The sequence below is a fragment of the Pongo abelii genome, chromosome 9 (genome assembly GCF_028885655.2).
Source record: "Pongo abelii isolate AG06213 chromosome 9, NHGRI_mPonAbe1-v2.0_pri, whole genome shotgun sequence".
NCBI classification, from domain to species: Eukaryota; Metazoa; Chordata; class Mammalia; order Primates; family Hominidae; genus Pongo; species Pongo abelii.
Window position 1 is genome coordinate 13,587,903 of NC_071994.2, and position 17,443 is coordinate 13,605,345.

A 17,443-nucleotide genomic window follows, 5' to 3' on the forward strand; every position below is an offset into this window, starting at 1 on the left:
TCAGGGAGTCGCGTGATCATTCTGCCCCTGCCCCTGCTTCCACTGTCCTCCCAGGAGCCCCACACTGTCAAATGCTGTTCTGTGCTCAGGAGAAGCTTTGCCCGTGTTCTTCAATGCCAGCCCCCCGCCCCCAGTGCCAGAGCCCACCAGGAAAGCATGGCTCTGCGCCGAGGCCGTCTGACCATAGGGACCACACCTTGTCATCAAGCCTTGGGGCTCATTTAGCCTTTTCTGAGCACAGCGCCTTCAGCATCTCACCCAAGCTTAGGCCAGGTGAGTGACACACACACCTTCCTGCCCTGGCCCTTTAACTGGGGACTCTAAAGACACACACACACTCACACGCTCTCCCACCTGACTCACACTCTCACACTCATACACTCACACACCCACACACATACACACACTCACACATGTATACACTCACACACTCATAGTCACACTCATACACACTCATACACTCACTCTAACACATATACCCACAGATATACTCACACATACACTCTCACACACACACATACACACTCACTCTTACCCACATGCTCTAACACACACCTACACATCTACACTCACACACACACACACTCACACACACTCATATACCGACACACTCTAACACACACCCACACACGCAGACACATATACAAATACACAATCATCTTCACACACATACATACACACACTCACACTCACACTCCCACACATACACTCACACTCACATATATACACTCACACACTCATATTCACACACTCATATACGCACTCTAACACACACCCACACACGCATACACTCACACTCATACACATACACTCACACATATATACACATTCTCTGACACACTCATATTCACACTTATACACACTTATATACTCACACTAACACGTATACTCACACCCACAAACACATTCACAAAATACACACTTACACATACACTCTCACACACACTCATAATCACACACTCATACACTCATATCCCACACACTTACATACCCACACATATAGACTTACACACATAGACACACGCATACACACACTCATATGCCAACACACTAACACACCCACACACACAGACACATACACATAAATACACAAATCGTCTTCACACACATACACACAAATACACACAAATCATCTTCACACATATACACTTTCACATATACTCACACACTCCAACACACACCCACACATACACATATACACTTACACACCACACTTACATATACACTCATACATACAACTCTCACACTCACATTCACACACACTCATATACTCACACTCTCAGGCACATACACTCACAGTTCCAAACTCACACTCATGCACTTACACTAATGCTCTCTCACACACACTCACATTCACACACTCTAGCACTCACTCAAACTCACACACTCACACTCTCACACAAGTGCGCTCACCTCTTTAGCAAAAGAAATTAAAGCCCATCCCTATCACTGCCTGGCTCTCCCAGGAAGTTCCCAGGCCCCATTCCTGCCCATCCGAGACCCCCAGGGGAAGTGATGGGGTGGGGAGAGGCTTGGATTCAGAAGAGAGTGCGAGCGCCCTCACAGGGCCGGTGCCGCGTGGCTTTGGGCAGGTCGCCTCACCTCTGGTCAGGTTGACCTGCCCATCACAAAGGTCCTGGGCAGAGCCTGTCTGCAGCAGTGTGGGGAGGAAGCGAGGCGTGGCAGGATGTCCCACAGGCCCTGCCAGACCCCTCTGATCTTCAACAGGGGCCCTCAGTGGGACCTGCTGGGTCTGATTCATCCTCTGCCCTTGCATACTTGCTTGTTCGGGGAACAGTTCCTCGGGAATGGGTGGCCCTCCAGATGGTCAGAGAGGAGACTGGGGAACCGATTCAGAGCCTCACACACTCCATCTGTCTGGATGTACCATATCCCCCGTCCTCAGCCTCCCCACGCAGGGCCTCCCACCACCCCCAGGCCTCCAGTTCCCAAAGACAGATGCCTCTAACCGCCCCCACCCCCAGGAGCCCTGTGTTCCCAGCTGGACAGCTGTCAAGCCCACAAGCCGGTGGAGCTGCCTGCCACCACGTGACTCAGGCCAGATGGCACCTGTCAACATCAGCCGCCACCAGGCCATGATGAACAAACAGCAGCCTCACACGCGTCCACACGCGTCACAAGCCGTGTCTGATCTCACGGCGCCCAGCACCCGCCGCACCTGCTGTCCCGTCAGCCCCCTAGGCTACACACCCCCACACCAAAGCCGTCAGCGCCGCACCCACCTGCGTCCCTAAACTTCCCCCAGAGGGAGGCCCCTCTGTGTTCTTGTTGGAAAGGTGAAGGCCCACGGATATTCTCAGCACCCGCAGGCTGTGGGGGCTTAATAAAGGTTAATCATCATCCCTGTACACCTCGGCAAGTTTTTAAAAATATTCGTTGAGGAGCGGGCAGGAAACTTCTGGCAGCAACTGCAATGTCACCCGCTGGAAGGACTGACTCTGTGAACACCCAAAGCCTGGTTACCAGGTGAAAGGAGAAGCAGGCAGCTGCCAGGAGGGCCTGGCAGAAGTTGGACTTAGGGACGGGGGCTTAAGTGGGGGTAAACCCCTGGAAGGGCAGCCGAGGCCTTCCAGGTCAGGCTGTGCAGGTGATCACCCACCCTTGATAGAGAGGAGGCCTGCTCTCAGGGGAGGGTTTTGTTTTGTTTTGTTGAGACAGGGTCTCGGTACGTCACCCAGGCTGAGTGCAGTGGTGTGAACATGGCTCACTACAGCCTCAACTTCCTGGCCTCAAGCTGTCTTCCCACTTCAGCCTCCCAAGTAGCTGGGACTACAGTCACGTGCCACCACGCCCAGCTAATTCTTTAATTTTGTGTAAAGATGGTCTCACTTTGTTTCCCAGGCTGGTCTCGAACTCCTGAGCTCAAGTGATCCTCCAGCCTCAGCCTCCCAAAGTGCTGGGATTATAGGCATAAGCCACCTCGCTCGGCCTCAGACAAGGGTCTTGAGGGGGCCCACCCAGGGCCAAGCAGGAGACAGAGGCCAGACCCTGTGACAATCTGCAGCGTGGCCTTTTTTTTGGGGGGGGTAGGGGGGAGGGCACGGTGGAGTTTCATTCTGTCGCCCAGGCTAGGGTGCAGTAGCGCGATCTTGGCTCACTGCAACCTCTGCCTCCCGGGTTCAAGCAATTCTCTGCCTCAGCCTCCTGAGTAGCTGGGACTACAGGCACCCACCACCATGCCCGGCTAATTTTTGCATTTTTAGTAGAGACAGGGTTTCACCATGTTGACCAAGCTGGTCTTGAATTCCTGACCTCGTGATCCACCTACCTCGGCCTCCCAAAGTGCTGAGATTACAGGCATGAGCCACCGCGCCCGGCCTGCAGTGTGGTCTTGACCAAGTCTCCACCTCTGTCTTGGCCTCTGTTTCCTCTGCTCCAGCATCAGGGCAGCTTCTATTTGTGTTCACTCTGTGCATGTTGGATTTTATCCAGAAGGCAGCTGCTGCTATTAGCTGAAGCTCAGTGTGGTTAAGTGACAACTGGAGGTCACAGAAGGGTTAGGTGACCTACTGATGGCAGGGAGCTGCCTTGGGTTGTGGACAGCTGGTATCTGAATCCAGGCAGTCGGATTCCAGGGCTCAGGCCTGTGACAGGTACACTCTGCGGACTGCCTGGGCCTGGAGGGGAAAGAGCTCTGGGCTGATGCTGTCTGGGAGCAAGGGGATGAGGCCACTGAAAATGAAGCCACGTGGTCAGCGCCCCTGGCCTGCTCCTCTGGGCCATCCCCTAGGGGCTAACTGCCTCACATGTCTTCCAAACTCTCATGCTGAGAGACCGGAACTCTCCCACTGTCCCCTGACATCACAGAGCAGGAGAGGGAAGCCACACAGCAAGATGTCCTTTCCATAGGGACTGGCATCCTGAGGAGCCACCAGATGGAAAGTGTCCCCTCCTCCTGTCCTGGGGACACGGAGAATTTCCCAGCACTGACTCTGCCCTGGTCTTGGCGCCTACCAGGGTCCAAGGTTGGAATGTAGAGGCCCTTAGGCCACTGCAGGAGAGCTTAATGACGTTGGTCAGAGGCTGGGCTCCGTGCAAGGGGAGACCGGGGGCACACTCAGAGAGGAAAGGTGCATCCTGGGGGAAAGCAGTGGTCCCTAAGGGCCACGGCCATGGCAGCTGGGCAAGTAGGGTGTAGCAAAGCAGGAGCCAATTGCATGGACTCAGGGAGGCTGGGCGACTGACATCCTAGTAAGGTGTGTGATGCCCAGAAGCCCACATCTGCCATATTCATTCATTCATTCATTCATTCATTCATCTGGTATTTACTGAGCACCTCCATATGTGCCAGGCACTGTCCTGGGCTTTGGACTTTCAGTGTGAACAAGGCATATATTGTCCGTGCCCTTGATGAGGCTCATAATTGAGAAGGGCTCCTTAGCATGGCCTTTGAGGCTCCCCCAAATCTGACCAACCTGCCTTCTCTGGTGCAGTGCCTCATGAATTATCCCCCTGCTCTGGCCAACCTGCTGCCTGGTGCAGGACAAGGGAGGTGGAGACGATGGAGAGGGTGTAATCAGGCTCCAGTGTCCCTGGCACGATAACCCCTCCACCCCACATTGAGCCAGATAGAGGAAGGATAGTTAGGAAACATGAGCTGTAAAAGGACACTCGGAGGAGAAGAAATGAAGACGCGAAATAGAGATGAGGGAGGTGCCGTGTGTGTGTGTGTGTGTGTGTGTGTGTGTCTGTGTGTCTGTTCTGTAAGTCTCTGTACATCTGTTTTAGTGTCTGTGTGTCCAGCATGGTGGCTCATGTCTTTAATCTCAGCACCTTGGGAAGCCAAGGCGGGAGGATCGCTTGAGCCTAGGAGTCTGAGACCAGCCTTGGCAACATAGCAAGACCCCTTCTCTACAGCAAATACCAAAAGTTAGTTGGGTGTGATGGTGTGAGCCTGTAGTACCAGATACTCAGGAGGCTGAGATGAGAGGGTCACTTGGGCCCGGGAGGTTGAGGCTGCAGAGAGCCATGGTTGCACCACTGCACTCCCACCTGAGCAATGGAGGGAGACCCTGTCTCAAAAACAACCAACCAACCAACCCTGAGACTTGGTAATTTCTAAGAAAAAAGGTTTAATTGGCTCACAGCTCTGCAGGCTGTATAGGAAGTATAGCAACAGCATCTGCTTCTGGGAAGGCCTCAGGAAGCTTCCACTCATGGTGGAAGGTGAAGGGGGAACAGGCATTTCTTTTTTATTTATTTATTTTTTAGATGGAGTCTTACTCTGTTGCTCACGCTAGAGTGCAGTGGTGTGATCTCGGCTCACTGCAACCTCTGCCTCCCAGGTTCGAGCCATTCTCATGCCTCCTGAGTAGCTGGGATTACAGGCACTCACGCACTCACCATCACGCCCAGCTAATATTTTGGGTTTTTAGTTTTTTGTTTTTTGAGACGGAGTCTCACTCTGTCGCCCAGGCTGGAGTGCAGTGGCACGATCTCGGCTCACTGCAACCTCCGCCTCCTGGGTTCAAGCGATTCTTCTGCCTCAGCCTCCCGAGTAGCTGGGACTACAGGCACCCGCCACCACGCCCAGCTAATTTTTTTGTATTTTTAGTAGAGACAGGGTTTCACCATGTTGGCCAGGCTGATCTCAAACTCCTGACCTCAAGTGACCTGCCTGCCTCAGCCTCCCAAAGTGCTGGAATTACAATCGTGAGCCACTGCGCCCAGCTGGGAGCAGGCATTTCACACACAGGAGCAGGAGCCAGGGGTGGGGGGGGGGGTGCCGCATACTTTTTAACAACCAAATCTCAGGAGAATTCACTATAGTGAGGACAGCACCAAGCAATGAGGGATCCACTCCCATGACCCAATCACCTCCCATCAGGCCCCACCTCCAGCACGGAGGATTCCAATGCAACATGCGATTTGGATGGGGACAAATACTCAAAACTATATCAGTGGTATAGGCTGGCCATGTGTGTGTCTGCGTGTCTGAGAGTCTTGGGTGTTTATGTGAAGATCTGGTGCTTGTGCCCGTTTGTTTGTGTTTCCGTGTGTGTGGTTGTGTTTGTCTGTGTGTACTTCCGTTGGCGTTTATGTGCCTAGATGTGTGTGTGCGTGCATTCAGGGGTCTGTGTGCACGTGTGTTCGTATTTGCGTGTGCTTTTGAGTTGAGAGTGTGTGTGTGTGTGTGTGTATATCTTTGGGCAGGGAGAGGCTGGCTGATCCCACACTCGCTCACTCTCCGCCTTACTATGGCCGTGGCTGGGGCCCAGCCCAGTCCCTTTGGAGACTCACTCCTAATGCTGGGGCATGGACTGGCAGGTCGCCACCCACAGTCTGGGCTGTCGCTGGGTCCTGAGTCTGGCTCTGAGACTCTGTGTCTTCTGCTTCCCTCCTCTCATGCTGGGACCAGCTGGAGCCACCCACAGCCCACATGGAGCCCCAGCCAGGCTATGGACAGCCCCCGGGCCTGCTGCTCAAGACTGTGCTGGGTACAGCCAGGCTCTGGGGCCAGCAGCACTGCTCCACAGACCCCCACTAAGGAACACAAGTGGAGGCAAGGGGTCGGAGGACACCCCTTCTGCATGCCCAGACAGGGCTGCAAGGCACAGGGGACATCCCCAACCCAGCGGTGCTCCTGCCTTTCTGCCGTGTGACCCCGAGCAGCTCACGCACCCTCCTGGGTCCACACTTCTCATTTATAAGGAGCTGGTGCTAGCAGGGCCACACCACAGCATAGAGTTGTAGTGTTGTGCACTGCACAAATGCACCTGGCTGAGGTGACAAAAGGTGCTGAGAGCTGGCCCAGATGCTGTCTTGCAGGCTGGGGGCCTGTGTCAGGCTGCAACATCTGGAGGAAGAGACGCCCTTCTCTTCCCACGCAGGATGTTGGCTCATCAGGGCCTGCGCCCACCTGGGACATCCGCCTAAGGGGCAGCTTGTTCTCTTTCTCACAAACAGGTGAACTGCTCTGGTCACCTTGGCTGGGACGGAGACTGGCACCAGCCTTTGTGATCAACCCCCCCCCGCCCCCGTGTTGGTGTCCAGGTGGCCATGCATCCAAAACTCTCCTCTGTCCCCTTGCCCTGCGTCTGCTTCCCTCCCCTTCTCTGGTCCACCTGCCCCTCCCCTGGGGTTCTTCCACCCACACTTGACCAAGTACTTTCCCAAACAGCACAGGCCTTAGAGGACCCCTTTACAGGACAAGAAACTGAGTCTGGAGAATGAAGTGCCTATCCATGGTGTCATGGTTCCTCAAAGGTTCCAGCCGAGCCCCTCCGACTCCAAATCTGGCCCTAGCTCCTCCACCCCTGCACCCACCGCCCCAGCTCACCCCTCCTTTTTCCAGCCACCCTGATAGTGATGTTACACTTCTCTGCTTCAATGCTCTTTATTTCATTAGGAAAGTAGCTGGGCGGGGGTGTTCCCCTGGGGGATGGAGTGGGGGTACAGACAGTAGCCTGGCTCCTGTCCCCTAGGGTTGACAAACCTGTGGAGGAGAAGCAGAGGCGAGGCCTGAGCGAGGGGCTCCGGGGTGGTTCTGTGTGCTTGCCTGGCACAGAAGAGGTTCTGAGAGGCCCCCTGATCTGTCACCCCCCACTCAGAAGGGGGGTCCCCAGGCAGGACTTGCTTAACCCAGGGCTTGGGAGGCAGGGCTGGCCCAAAACGGTTGCCCACACACCCGGAGTAGCTGAGTGTGGGGGTCCCCAGCCCCTTACCAAGGGCTCAGGGCTCAGCTGTGTGCCACGCAGCGGCTGCTGTGAGGTGCGTTCTGGTAGAAGGGGTCGGCTGAGGTCAGGGTTCTGCAGGGAGGCAAGAGGAGAGTGTTGGGGGCATTGGCAGGCAGGGCATGGACCTTGTCTTCTTGTCTTCTGCCTGACCCTCCCTGAGAGAGCACAGCCAGGATTCAGCCAGGGTTCAGCCAGGGCAGCCAAGCCACAAACATTCTTTGCCTGCCAACTCTGGGCCATCGTTGATATAAATGTAATTTCTGAGGAATTGAATTGAGCAGAAAGGAGCTGAGTGAGGCCGAACCACAGTCCATTCATCTCTGGATCCATCCCCCCATCCCCCTCTGGATCCGAACCACCCCAGAGCCCCTCGCTCAGATCCTCCCCCTCCAGTCCACCCAGCCTGGAGTACAGGGGCAGGAGAGGGTGGAGGAGCCATCTGAGGGAGGGGTCACTGGAGGGAGAGGAGGGGAGGAGCCTGTGCTGGCAGGAGAAGGACACCAGAGCCAGCCAGAGGAGATGGGCCTCTCATAGGAATGAACTGGACTGACAGAGCAAGAGAGGAGAGGAAGGGAAAGGCCTGGCGCAGGGCCTGCATGAGGGGTAGGGAGAAAGAACAGAGCCGAGGGGGGGGGTGCCACCTTCCCACGTGGGGATGCAGGTGCCGCAGGCTCTCCGTGGGGTTGGGGGTGGCCTCCATGCAGCTGACCGGCTGGCTGAGGGCGTAGCCTCCCGGCATCTGGGGCTGGATGCCACCTCGAGTCCAGCCTTCCCGGTCTAGACCCTTGGGGATGTTCTCGAAGTACCTGGAGGAGAGGAGGGGTCCTTGGCTGGAAGCTGGACTCCGCCCACCTCTGCAGCCCCTTCTGCCCTTCTCCGTCGGCCCTCAGATCGCCCAGCCTCCCCACCTTTGCTCATGCTGTCCTCCTCATCTGGCTCTCCCTAAGCCCATGTCCACTGGGGGAACTCTTACTCAAAAAGCCTGCCCTCCCCTCCACCTGACACTGAAACACTCTTTGGAGTGTAAAAGGACAGTTTCAGTGATGCCCCTGTCCCTGGCCTGCCGGTACCTTGGGGTGGGGACCCCATCCCATCCACTTCTTTAGGCAATTAACTTTCCTTCCATTTCATTTCCATTTCCTTCCATTTCACTGAACACAGCCAGGTCCGGAGGGTGCAAAGACAAGTAAGAAGGGGAGTCCCACCCTTGAAATTATGAAGAGGGGGTGCAGACAGATCAATGCAGAAATCAGCGATGACAACCCCGGGGCTCTGCGCGCATCAGGAAGCACCAGCAAGTGTGCCTGACAGCCAGCAGGAGCTCAGGACATGACAGGACACGACAGGCTGGAAGGACCCAGCAGACAGGGCTGGAGCTGGTCGCTGCCAGAGCCACAGGAGGAGGTGTTTGCCTAAGAAGGGGTCAGAACATCGTTGCCCCTCACACCCTCACACCCAGACTGAGCCTCTGGCCCTCCCCCCACCTCCGTGGGAACAGGAGCGGCCACTGTGCTGTGAATCTGCTGTGCGGGGCGGAAGCTCTCCTCCTCCCCTCTGAGCCTCAGGGTTTAGGCCAGAGGACAACAAACGGCCCTTCCAGCTCAGACTCTCTGTTGCTCCTCCAAGCCACCGCCCTCCCCTCTTTTCAGTCTCAGTTCAAACGTTACCTGCTCAAGGCCACTGATTTCAAATCCGACCCGTGCGCACTGCAGCCCTCCCGATCCCTTTCTCTTTGCCCATTGCCTAACAGCTCTCGCTAACTGGCTGCAGCCATATACATGTCTCCTCCTGTGCAGAGGTCTGAGCTCCGTAGGGCAGGAGCTGCACACACATTCCCAGGGCCTGGAGCAGGGCCTGGCACCCAGTCAGGGCTCAGTTAAAGTCTATTCCATGAATGGATTCTGGGAGGTATCCCAGAGCAGGGGGTGGGGCAGGAGGAGGAGACAGAGAGGTGGCAGGGACACCTTGAAGGACCAGGAGTTGGAGAGGAAGCAGGGTGGACACAGGTGACTGATGTTGTGAGGAAAGCTTGCGCTTCCTGGCTCAGAGGAGTTTGTCCTAAGAATTATACTTCCTGCAGGCAGGCAGATCACGAGATCAGGAGATCAAGACCATCCTGGCTAACACAGTGAAACCCCGTCTCTACTAAAAATACAAAAATGTAGCTGGGCGTGGTGGCAGGTGCCTGTAGTCCCAGCTACTCGGGAGGCTGAGGCAGGAGAATGGCGTGAACCCGGGAGGCGGAGTTTGCAGTGAGCCGAGATCATGCCACTGCACTCCAGCCTGGGCGACAGAGCAAGACTCCATCTCAAAAAAAAAAGAAAAAGGAATTATATTTCTTGGCAGGGCGTAGTGGCTCGTGGCTCACGCCTGTTATCCCAGCACTTTGGGAGGCCGAGGCAAGCGGATCACTTGAGGTCAGGAGTTCAAGACCAGCCTGGCCAACATGGCGAAACCCCATCTTTACTAAAAATACAAAAATTAGCTGGGCATGGTGGCACATGCCTGTAATCCCAGCTATTTAGGAGGGTGAGACAGGAAGATCACTTGAACCCATGAGGCGAAGGTTGCGGTGAGCTGAGATCATGCCATTGCACTCCAGCCTGGGCGACAGAGTGAAACTCCATCTCAAAAAAAAAAAAAAAAAAAAAAAAGAAGAAGAATTACACTTCCTTTATACCACTCCTATAATGCTTTCCCCACCCAGCCCTGGCCCCAGGAGGCCTCCCCATGGCTCTGGGGCCACCTCCTCCTGGAAGCCCTCCCTGATGCCCAGGACAGTCATTCCTTACCCAGGGAATGCACAGCACAGAATTTACCTTCTGAGGGAGCATCAAGCCCACCAACCACTGGCTGGATGGAATGTCTTAGCAGATGCTGCTGCTCCAGACCCCCTTGCACTCCCCTGTTCTTTCCATGCCCACCAGCCTGGCCACCAATGCCCTGCATCTCTGTGGGAAAGCTACCCTTGGGATGCTAGAAGCTGCTTTGCCTGAGCAAGGAGGCACCTGGGATTTAATGTTGCCCTGGGGATAGCCTTTAACCAATAACCGATGGATGTGGGGGTATAAATACCCCAGCTCTCTCACCTTTGACTGGGGTAGTTCTGAGTTGTGTGTTTTACACTGTTTTCTAGAGTTTTCCCAGTGGGATAGCTGGCCTAGTAACATGCTCATTATTGCTGCCTTCCCTCCCTCATCCCTCTTCTCCACTCCCACATGCCTAATAACTGCCTAATAACGTGCTTGCACTCCAATCCTTGGCTTAGGGTCTGCTTCTGGGGAACCCACATTCACTCAGCATTGATCTTCTCCGCGAGGCTGTGAGCTCATTACTTATCCCAGTCTCAGTCTGTTTCTCAAATGGGTTTCAGCTTTGGACCAGGAAGCGGACCTCACCCTTGGTTGTAGGTGGTCAGGTATCGCTGATCCCTGTCAGGATCACAGGGGCTCCGGACATACATGGGGTTGTTAAGGCTGAACCCTGTGGGCTCCTGCACAAGGGCGGTAGACAGGGGAATTGTCAGATTAGAAGGGGTGGGGATTTGGGGGTGGAGGCTGGGTGTAGCAGGTCTCACCTTTTTCCCCACAGTCTCCCGGCCAAGCAGGGCAACGTTTGTCTGTTGCATCCGATGAAGTGGCTGAAACTGCTGGTGGCTCACGCTGCTGGGTTCTGGGCAGAGAGGGGGCACCTGCAGGGCACAGAACCACCAGAAGGGAGGCTGAGGTGGCCAGGCTGAGGCAGCAGGGATGGAGAGGGGAGCAGGCAGAGGCACACACAGCTGTGACCTGTCTGCAGCCCCAGCGACCCTCCCTTCCCCTTCCGGCCAATTCTGTTTCAGACCACACCCCTCATCTTCCAGCCCCCAGGAAGGCCCAGGCTCTCTTCACCCTCCACCTGGGGCCCTATTTCCACATCCCCAAATATCCTAATTCTTTTCATTCTTCAACGCCTGACCCATATGCCACCTCTTCCCAGAAACCTCCCTGTCTTCTCCCTTCTCTAAGCAAGACGCCAAGGCCACTCACTCTGGGGTTCAGAATCCTTTCATTCCCTCGGCTGAAGGCTGTTTCCCGCCTGGAGCCTCTGGCCAACACAGGTAGGAACTCATCTCCCTGGAGGGAGCAAAGCAGCCACTGGCACCAGGGTGTGGCTGCCTCCCCCACCACCTTCCAGAGCCATGTTCTAACTGCTCCCCGCCAGGCGGTCCCCAGCCTCCCCCTAGCTCAGCTTACATGTAGGTGAGTCTTGGGGAGGAAGTCTGACTTGGTGACACTCTGGCCTGGGAGGAGGGCCTGGAAAGAGGACCACAGAGGATGTCAGCCCTGAAGAGGTAGGCTGGGCCCCTGGCGGCTCCCACCCACTCTGCCTCCAGGCCACTGCTGTGCTGAGCACAGAGGAGGACTCAGCTCAAATGGGTATCATTGAGAAAAGGGAAGTGTTTGGCAAGAAGATAGGGGAAGGCATGACTCTGAATGGGACCAGCAGGCCAGGGATCTTGTCTGAACTCTGAATGAACTTGGCTACACCTCTTCATCTCTTTGGACCTCAGTCTTCTCATCTATAAAATGGGGGACTTGGACCAAAGCAGTGGTTTTCACCTAAGCTCTTTCATCTTGTGTTTGAACAAAGGGCTCTGCAGCTCACATTCTTTAGGAAAGCTAGAAACCCTGAGACTGGAGGGCTTCAAGCCCCCTAAAGTTCTAGCAGGAGCCCAGCCGACTTACAGGGTCCCCAGGGAGGGCCTGTGAGGGCGGTTGGAAGACAATGGGGCTCTGGTGGGACTGTTTGGTGAAGCCGCTCCCCTCCTTGGCGCCGATCGATTTCTTCTGCAAGAAATCTGCAAAAGAAATGCCCTGTGTGCTGCCAGGCCACCTGGCCCACCCATGTGTCCTCCAGAGGCTCAGTGTCCCGGCAGGTATGGAGGGAGTGGATCCCAAGATCCTGGAGACCTGCGCCATGAGGATCGTGGGTGGCAGGGTGAGGATTCCAGAGTCCAGGCCGGAGGACAGGAGAGGGAACAGCAGGAAGGGCATGCACCGGCCAAGCCACCCTCCTGAGAGGCCCAAGGTACTGAGGTCAGCCCGGGAGAGGCGCTTCCCTCCAGCCACGTGTGCATCCTTCTTTCTTCCACTGGTGCCTTCTCAGTCCTAGGCCAGCTCCAGGGCCCCTGGGGTAGGAAGTAGGGAGGTGGATTGGAAGGGAGCTGTGAGTTCAGACAGGGCCTACCTGGCTGGTCTAGAGGGTCCCTGAGATATTTGGAACTGTACTCCGAAGTCATGAAGCGTGGGCCCTGGAACAGAGAGGTTGGAGGAATGGGGGCACTGGCCCACCAGGGCCCCGAAGGCGTGTGGCGGCGCTGGAGTGGTGTCTCGGTTATCTGTGCTCTGAGGAAGCCTGCGTGGGCCAGCACAGCACCCTGGACACAAGTCTCTCTGGGGTGGGGCATCACAGTGCCAGGAATTTCAGCACAAGAGCACAGTTCCCCTGTGACTATGAATACCACGTCACACCCCACACCAGACTCCTGTTAATGAGTAGGGGGCCCAGAGGGACCGAGACCAGGAGGGGCCGTGAGCGTGAGGAGGAAGGCTAGGGGAAGAGGAGGAGCGTTAAATCGCGAGAAGCCACATTGATGCTATTTTGGAAATAGCCAATATCAAATCCTTTGCTCTCCCGTCTTTGTTGGCACCCTGAGCCCACCCTGAGCTGGCTTCTTGGGTGAGTCAGTGCAATACTTGTCTTGAGGTGGGAGGAGGAGGTGGGTGTGGCCCCTCTGCCCCACCCCGAAGCCCTTAGCCAGGCTGCCACTCACATATCGGAAGTTCTCCCGCTCCAGCGGGTCCTGGCCCTGCTGCTGGTGGAGCAGGGGCACTTCCCTGGGCTCCAGCCCCGTGATGGCCTGAGGCCCGTGCTCCTGGGTGTCGAAATGGACCTTCCGGACCTGGGAGGAAGAAGGGCCAATTACCGGTGAGGGGGCGGCAGTCACTCCCTGACTCTGCTTCTGCCCTTGACCTTTACATAGCGCAGTATCTGCAGAGCAGTCAGAGGGGGTCCCTTTACGATGAAACCTGCACGTCCCCCCTCTGCTTAGAGCTCTACAGCCTTCCCATCACACTCACAGGGAATTCCACGTCCTCCTGGTGGCCTGCAAGGACCTGAGTGCCTCACCCTGCTCTAGCTGCTTGTCTCCTTTCTGTTCCCACCTCGAGGCCTTTGCACTTGCTGTTGGCACTGCCTGGACCACTCCTCCCTCAGATAGCTGCATCTGGAGGAGCTGGCCTCCCTCAAGTTTTTGTCCAGTGTCTCCATAGCAAGCTCTTTCCCGACCCTCCCGATTTGCAGTTGCAACTCTTTCACTTCTTATTTATTTATTACTTATATTTTTTGAGACAGAGTCTCACTCTGTTGCCCAGGCTGGAGTGCAGTGCCATGATCTCAGCTTCCTGCAGTCTCCACCTCCCGGGTTCAATCAATTCTTGTGCCTCAGCCTCCTGAGTAGCTGGGACTACAGATGCAAGCCACCACACCTGGCTATTTTTTTTGTATTTTTTTTTGTAGAGATGGGGTTTCACCATGATGGCCAGGCTGACCCAACAGCAGTTGGCCTCAAGTGATCCACCTGACTCAGCCTCTCAAAGTGCTGGGATTACAGGTGTGAGCCACCACGCCTGTTTTTTTGTTTTGTTTTGTTTTTGTCCAAGTCTCATTCTATTGCCCAGGCAATCTCAGCCTCACTGAAACCTCCACCTCCCGAGTTCAAGCGATTCTCCTGCCTCAGCCTTCCAAGTAGCTGGGATTATAGGTGCGTGCCACCATGCCCAGCTAATTTTTGTATTTTTAGTAGAGATGGGGTTTCACCGTGTTGGCCAGACTGGTCTTAAACTCCTGACCTCAAGTGATCTGCCCGCTTCAGCTTCCCAAAGTGCTGGGATTACAGTTGTGAGCCATGGTGCCTGGCCTGCAACTCCTTCACTTCTCTTCCTCCCTGCTTCTCCCCGTTGTATTTCCTATCCCCCGCCCCACCCCGCACTCCACAGCTCTTATCATCTTCATATATGAAGGAGATATTCAGAACATTTTCGCTGGATGAATGAATGAGTGTCCATTCTGGTGGTGGTGCTGATGATGAGAAGGGTAGTAATAATGAGGATAGAAATGAAAAAGATGGGGCTGGGCGCGGTGGCTCACGCCTGTAATCCCAGCACTTTGGGAGGCTGAGGCGGGCAGATCACGAGGTCAGGAGATCGAGACTATCCTGGCTAACACGGCGAAACCCTGTCTCTACTAAAAATACAAAAAATTAGCCGGGTGTGGTGGCATATGCCTGTAATCCCAGCTACTGGGGAGGCTGAGGCAGGAGAATCGCTTGAACCCAGGAGGTGGAGGTTGCAGTGAGCCGAGATCGTGCCACTGCACTCCAGCCTGGGCAACAGAGTGCGACTCCATCTCAAAAAAAAAAAAAGAAAGAAATGAAAAAATGGGGTGAGGATGTCGATGGTGGGGGGACAGTGATGGGGCTTGCAGGTGTGGACGGGAGTGTGAGGCTCATGGGAATGGGGACAGGGATGGGGATGGAAATGGAGGCAGAGGTAATGGTGGGGCTGGGGCAGGGAATGGAGGTGGTGGGGATGGTGGGGACAAGGATGAGGACAAAGGGGAGAAAGATGAGTGGACCCCATCCCTATAATGTGGCTGCTCCATGCCCTGTCACCTCTGCCTTGACCAACTGTTGGCAGTTCAGCCCTAGCCCCACCCCACCCTGAGGCTTCCCTCTCCTGGCCCTGGCCCAGCACTGACCTCCTTGGTGGGGGGACCCGCACTGGGCTTCTCCCGCCTGTAGCCTGAGCTGGTCTGGTGCATGCTCCAGGGCAGGGGATGCTTGCCGTCAGGCACCTCCAGGGGGCGGTAACTCTGGCTGGCCACGGACTGGAAATGGTCCCGGGCTTGTTCCCTGAGGGTGAGGAGGAGCTAGAGCCCCAGGCCGCCTGCCTCTGTCCTCTGCTAAGGAGCCTCCCTCCTCCCTGCACCCTCCCACAGATGGCTCAGAGGTCCGCCGTGCCCTGAGTCACCCAGGACCCCCAGCCTAGGCCAGGCAAAGCTCAGGGTCCCCATCCACGGAGCCTGGAGTTAGTCTGATGAGCAGGGCAGGGGCTGGAAAGGGGCCATACAGACCATACCCCCTGGCCGGGTTGTCTAAGGCTTCCAGACTGGCTTGACACGAGACCACGGGCTGGAAATTTGATTTGTAGCCGGTGCCTACGTGACTGCCCACACGGGGCTTGAAATCCTCCCGACCTGCCAGAGGGGTAATGGGGAGACAGACCCCAAGGTCAAAACCAGGCAGGGCGTCCCAGGCAGGGCCAGCGTCCTCCGAGGGGCACAGGGGTCACAGTGACAGGGGAGAGCTCAGAGCCACCGGCAGGAGCTTTGCAAGCCTGCCCTTTCAGGACTCTGATGGCAGGAAATGGAGTGGGTGGGCTGGGGACAAGGTCAGTGTGGCAGAATCACAGGACAGAATTGCAGGGACAGAACCAGAGAAGGAAGCAGCCGGGCAGGGCTCAGGGGACAAATGGATTCAGTGTGACGGGGTTGCTCTGCAGTGTGACAGCCAGAGGGGCGGCTCCTCCCTCAGAAAGAGCCCCTCCCTTCCTGCCCAGGTCCTGGCGGAGGCTCCTGCGCAAAGGCGCCCTCACCGTAGGCTGTGCAGTAGCTGGTGGCGTAGAATTTCAGGGGGTCCGTGTAGCCCCCCGAACTCATCTTCACATAAGGGGAGACGACCCCCAGGGGGAGTTTCCCCATCATGATGCTGTGGGCCAGGGCCCCGAGGGGCCTAGAAAGGAAGCACGGGGAGCCTCGTGGGTCCCAAGCCCGGCTCGGAAGCCCATAGGGGTGAAGATCTGCCCCCGCCACGCAGCTGGCACCTTCTCCCAGGCCTCTGTCTCTCTGCCCCAGCTCTCATGTCCCTAAACTGAGGACGAAACCGGTCATCCACACTTATCCCAAGAGTCCTCATGTCACCTCTCACTTTCTCACACCTTCTTATTAACTCTTCCTGTCCCCATTTACTGCTGGGACAGTGAGGTTCCAAGTGATAAAGGATTTGCTCATAATAGGTGGTAGCGCTGGGATTCAGACCTAGGTATTTGACTCCTCGGCCTCCGACCTGAAACTTACATACCCACCTCTCAGAATGAATGAGCCGGCAACCCGCTACCTGGGGAATTCTTGGCCCCCACCCAAGAAGTCAGGCCGAGACGCTCACTCCCAGCCCCCGGCTCCTCTCTCTCCCTCATCTCCCATGGCCTTGCCTGCCTCCCCTGGGAATTGGCTCCACTCTCCCTGAGGCCCAACCACAGCGGCCCCACCCTCACCTTTCCTCTGCAGCGGCTCTGAGGTTGGGGAGAGGCTGCAGGAAGCAGAGCTCTGCAGCGAAGCCAGCCCTCCTGGAGGAGGCCAAGCAGGAGAAACAATGTGTAGCCTAGCAACTGGTGCCTAGCAACAGCGTCCCCATGCTTCTGAGCCCTTCTAGGGCCAGGGCCCACTGAGGGGCTGACCTGGCCAGGAGGGGAGGGTCAGGAGCTGCCTGAGCAAGGCCCTGCTTCCAGGGCTCCGGCTCCAACCTCCGGCCTCCTCCACAGGGCTGGGAAGAGTTGCTGTCTGCATGACATAAAATAAAAGATAATCCCGGACACTCACTCCCATAAAGTACCCACTTCTCGGCAGATACTTTACATCCTCTATCT

General features: G+C 56.1%; 1 protein-coding gene across 4 annotated transcripts; it reads right to left on the reverse strand.

Annotated features, from left to right (window-relative positions):
• Positions 1–7,338: 7,338 nt before the first annotated feature.
• Positions 7,339–17,196, reverse strand: SAXO4 (stabilizer of axonemal microtubules 4). Of its 4 annotated transcripts, none has more exons than XM_024254878.3 (14): positions 17,072–17,194; positions 16,394–16,530; positions 15,878–15,995; positions 15,498–15,651; positions 13,513–13,641; positions 12,927–12,990; positions 12,425–12,537; positions 11,933–11,992; positions 11,726–11,812; positions 11,275–11,388; positions 11,096–11,190; positions 8,339–8,503; positions 7,686–7,769; positions 7,339–7,456 (listed from the first exon to the last, which is right to left on the reverse strand). In XM_024254878.3, exons 2-13 carry the CDS (start codon positions 16,500–16,502, stop codon positions 7,700–7,702), a joined length of 1,278 nt encoding a protein of 425 aa, XP_024110646.2. In that variant the 5' UTR covers positions 16,503–16,530; positions 17,072–17,194; the 3' UTR covers positions 7,339–7,456; positions 7,686–7,699. The 4 variants fall into 4 exon arrangements, with proteins under 4 accessions (XP_024110646.2, XP_054380244.1, XP_054380245.1 ...); XM_054524269.1 differs by having other exon boundaries at positions 16,394–16,668; positions 17,072–17,131; XM_054524270.2 differs by lacking the exon at positions 8,339–8,503 and having other exon boundaries at positions 17,072–17,195.
• Between the last annotated feature and the right edge of the window lie 247 nt (positions 17,197–17,443).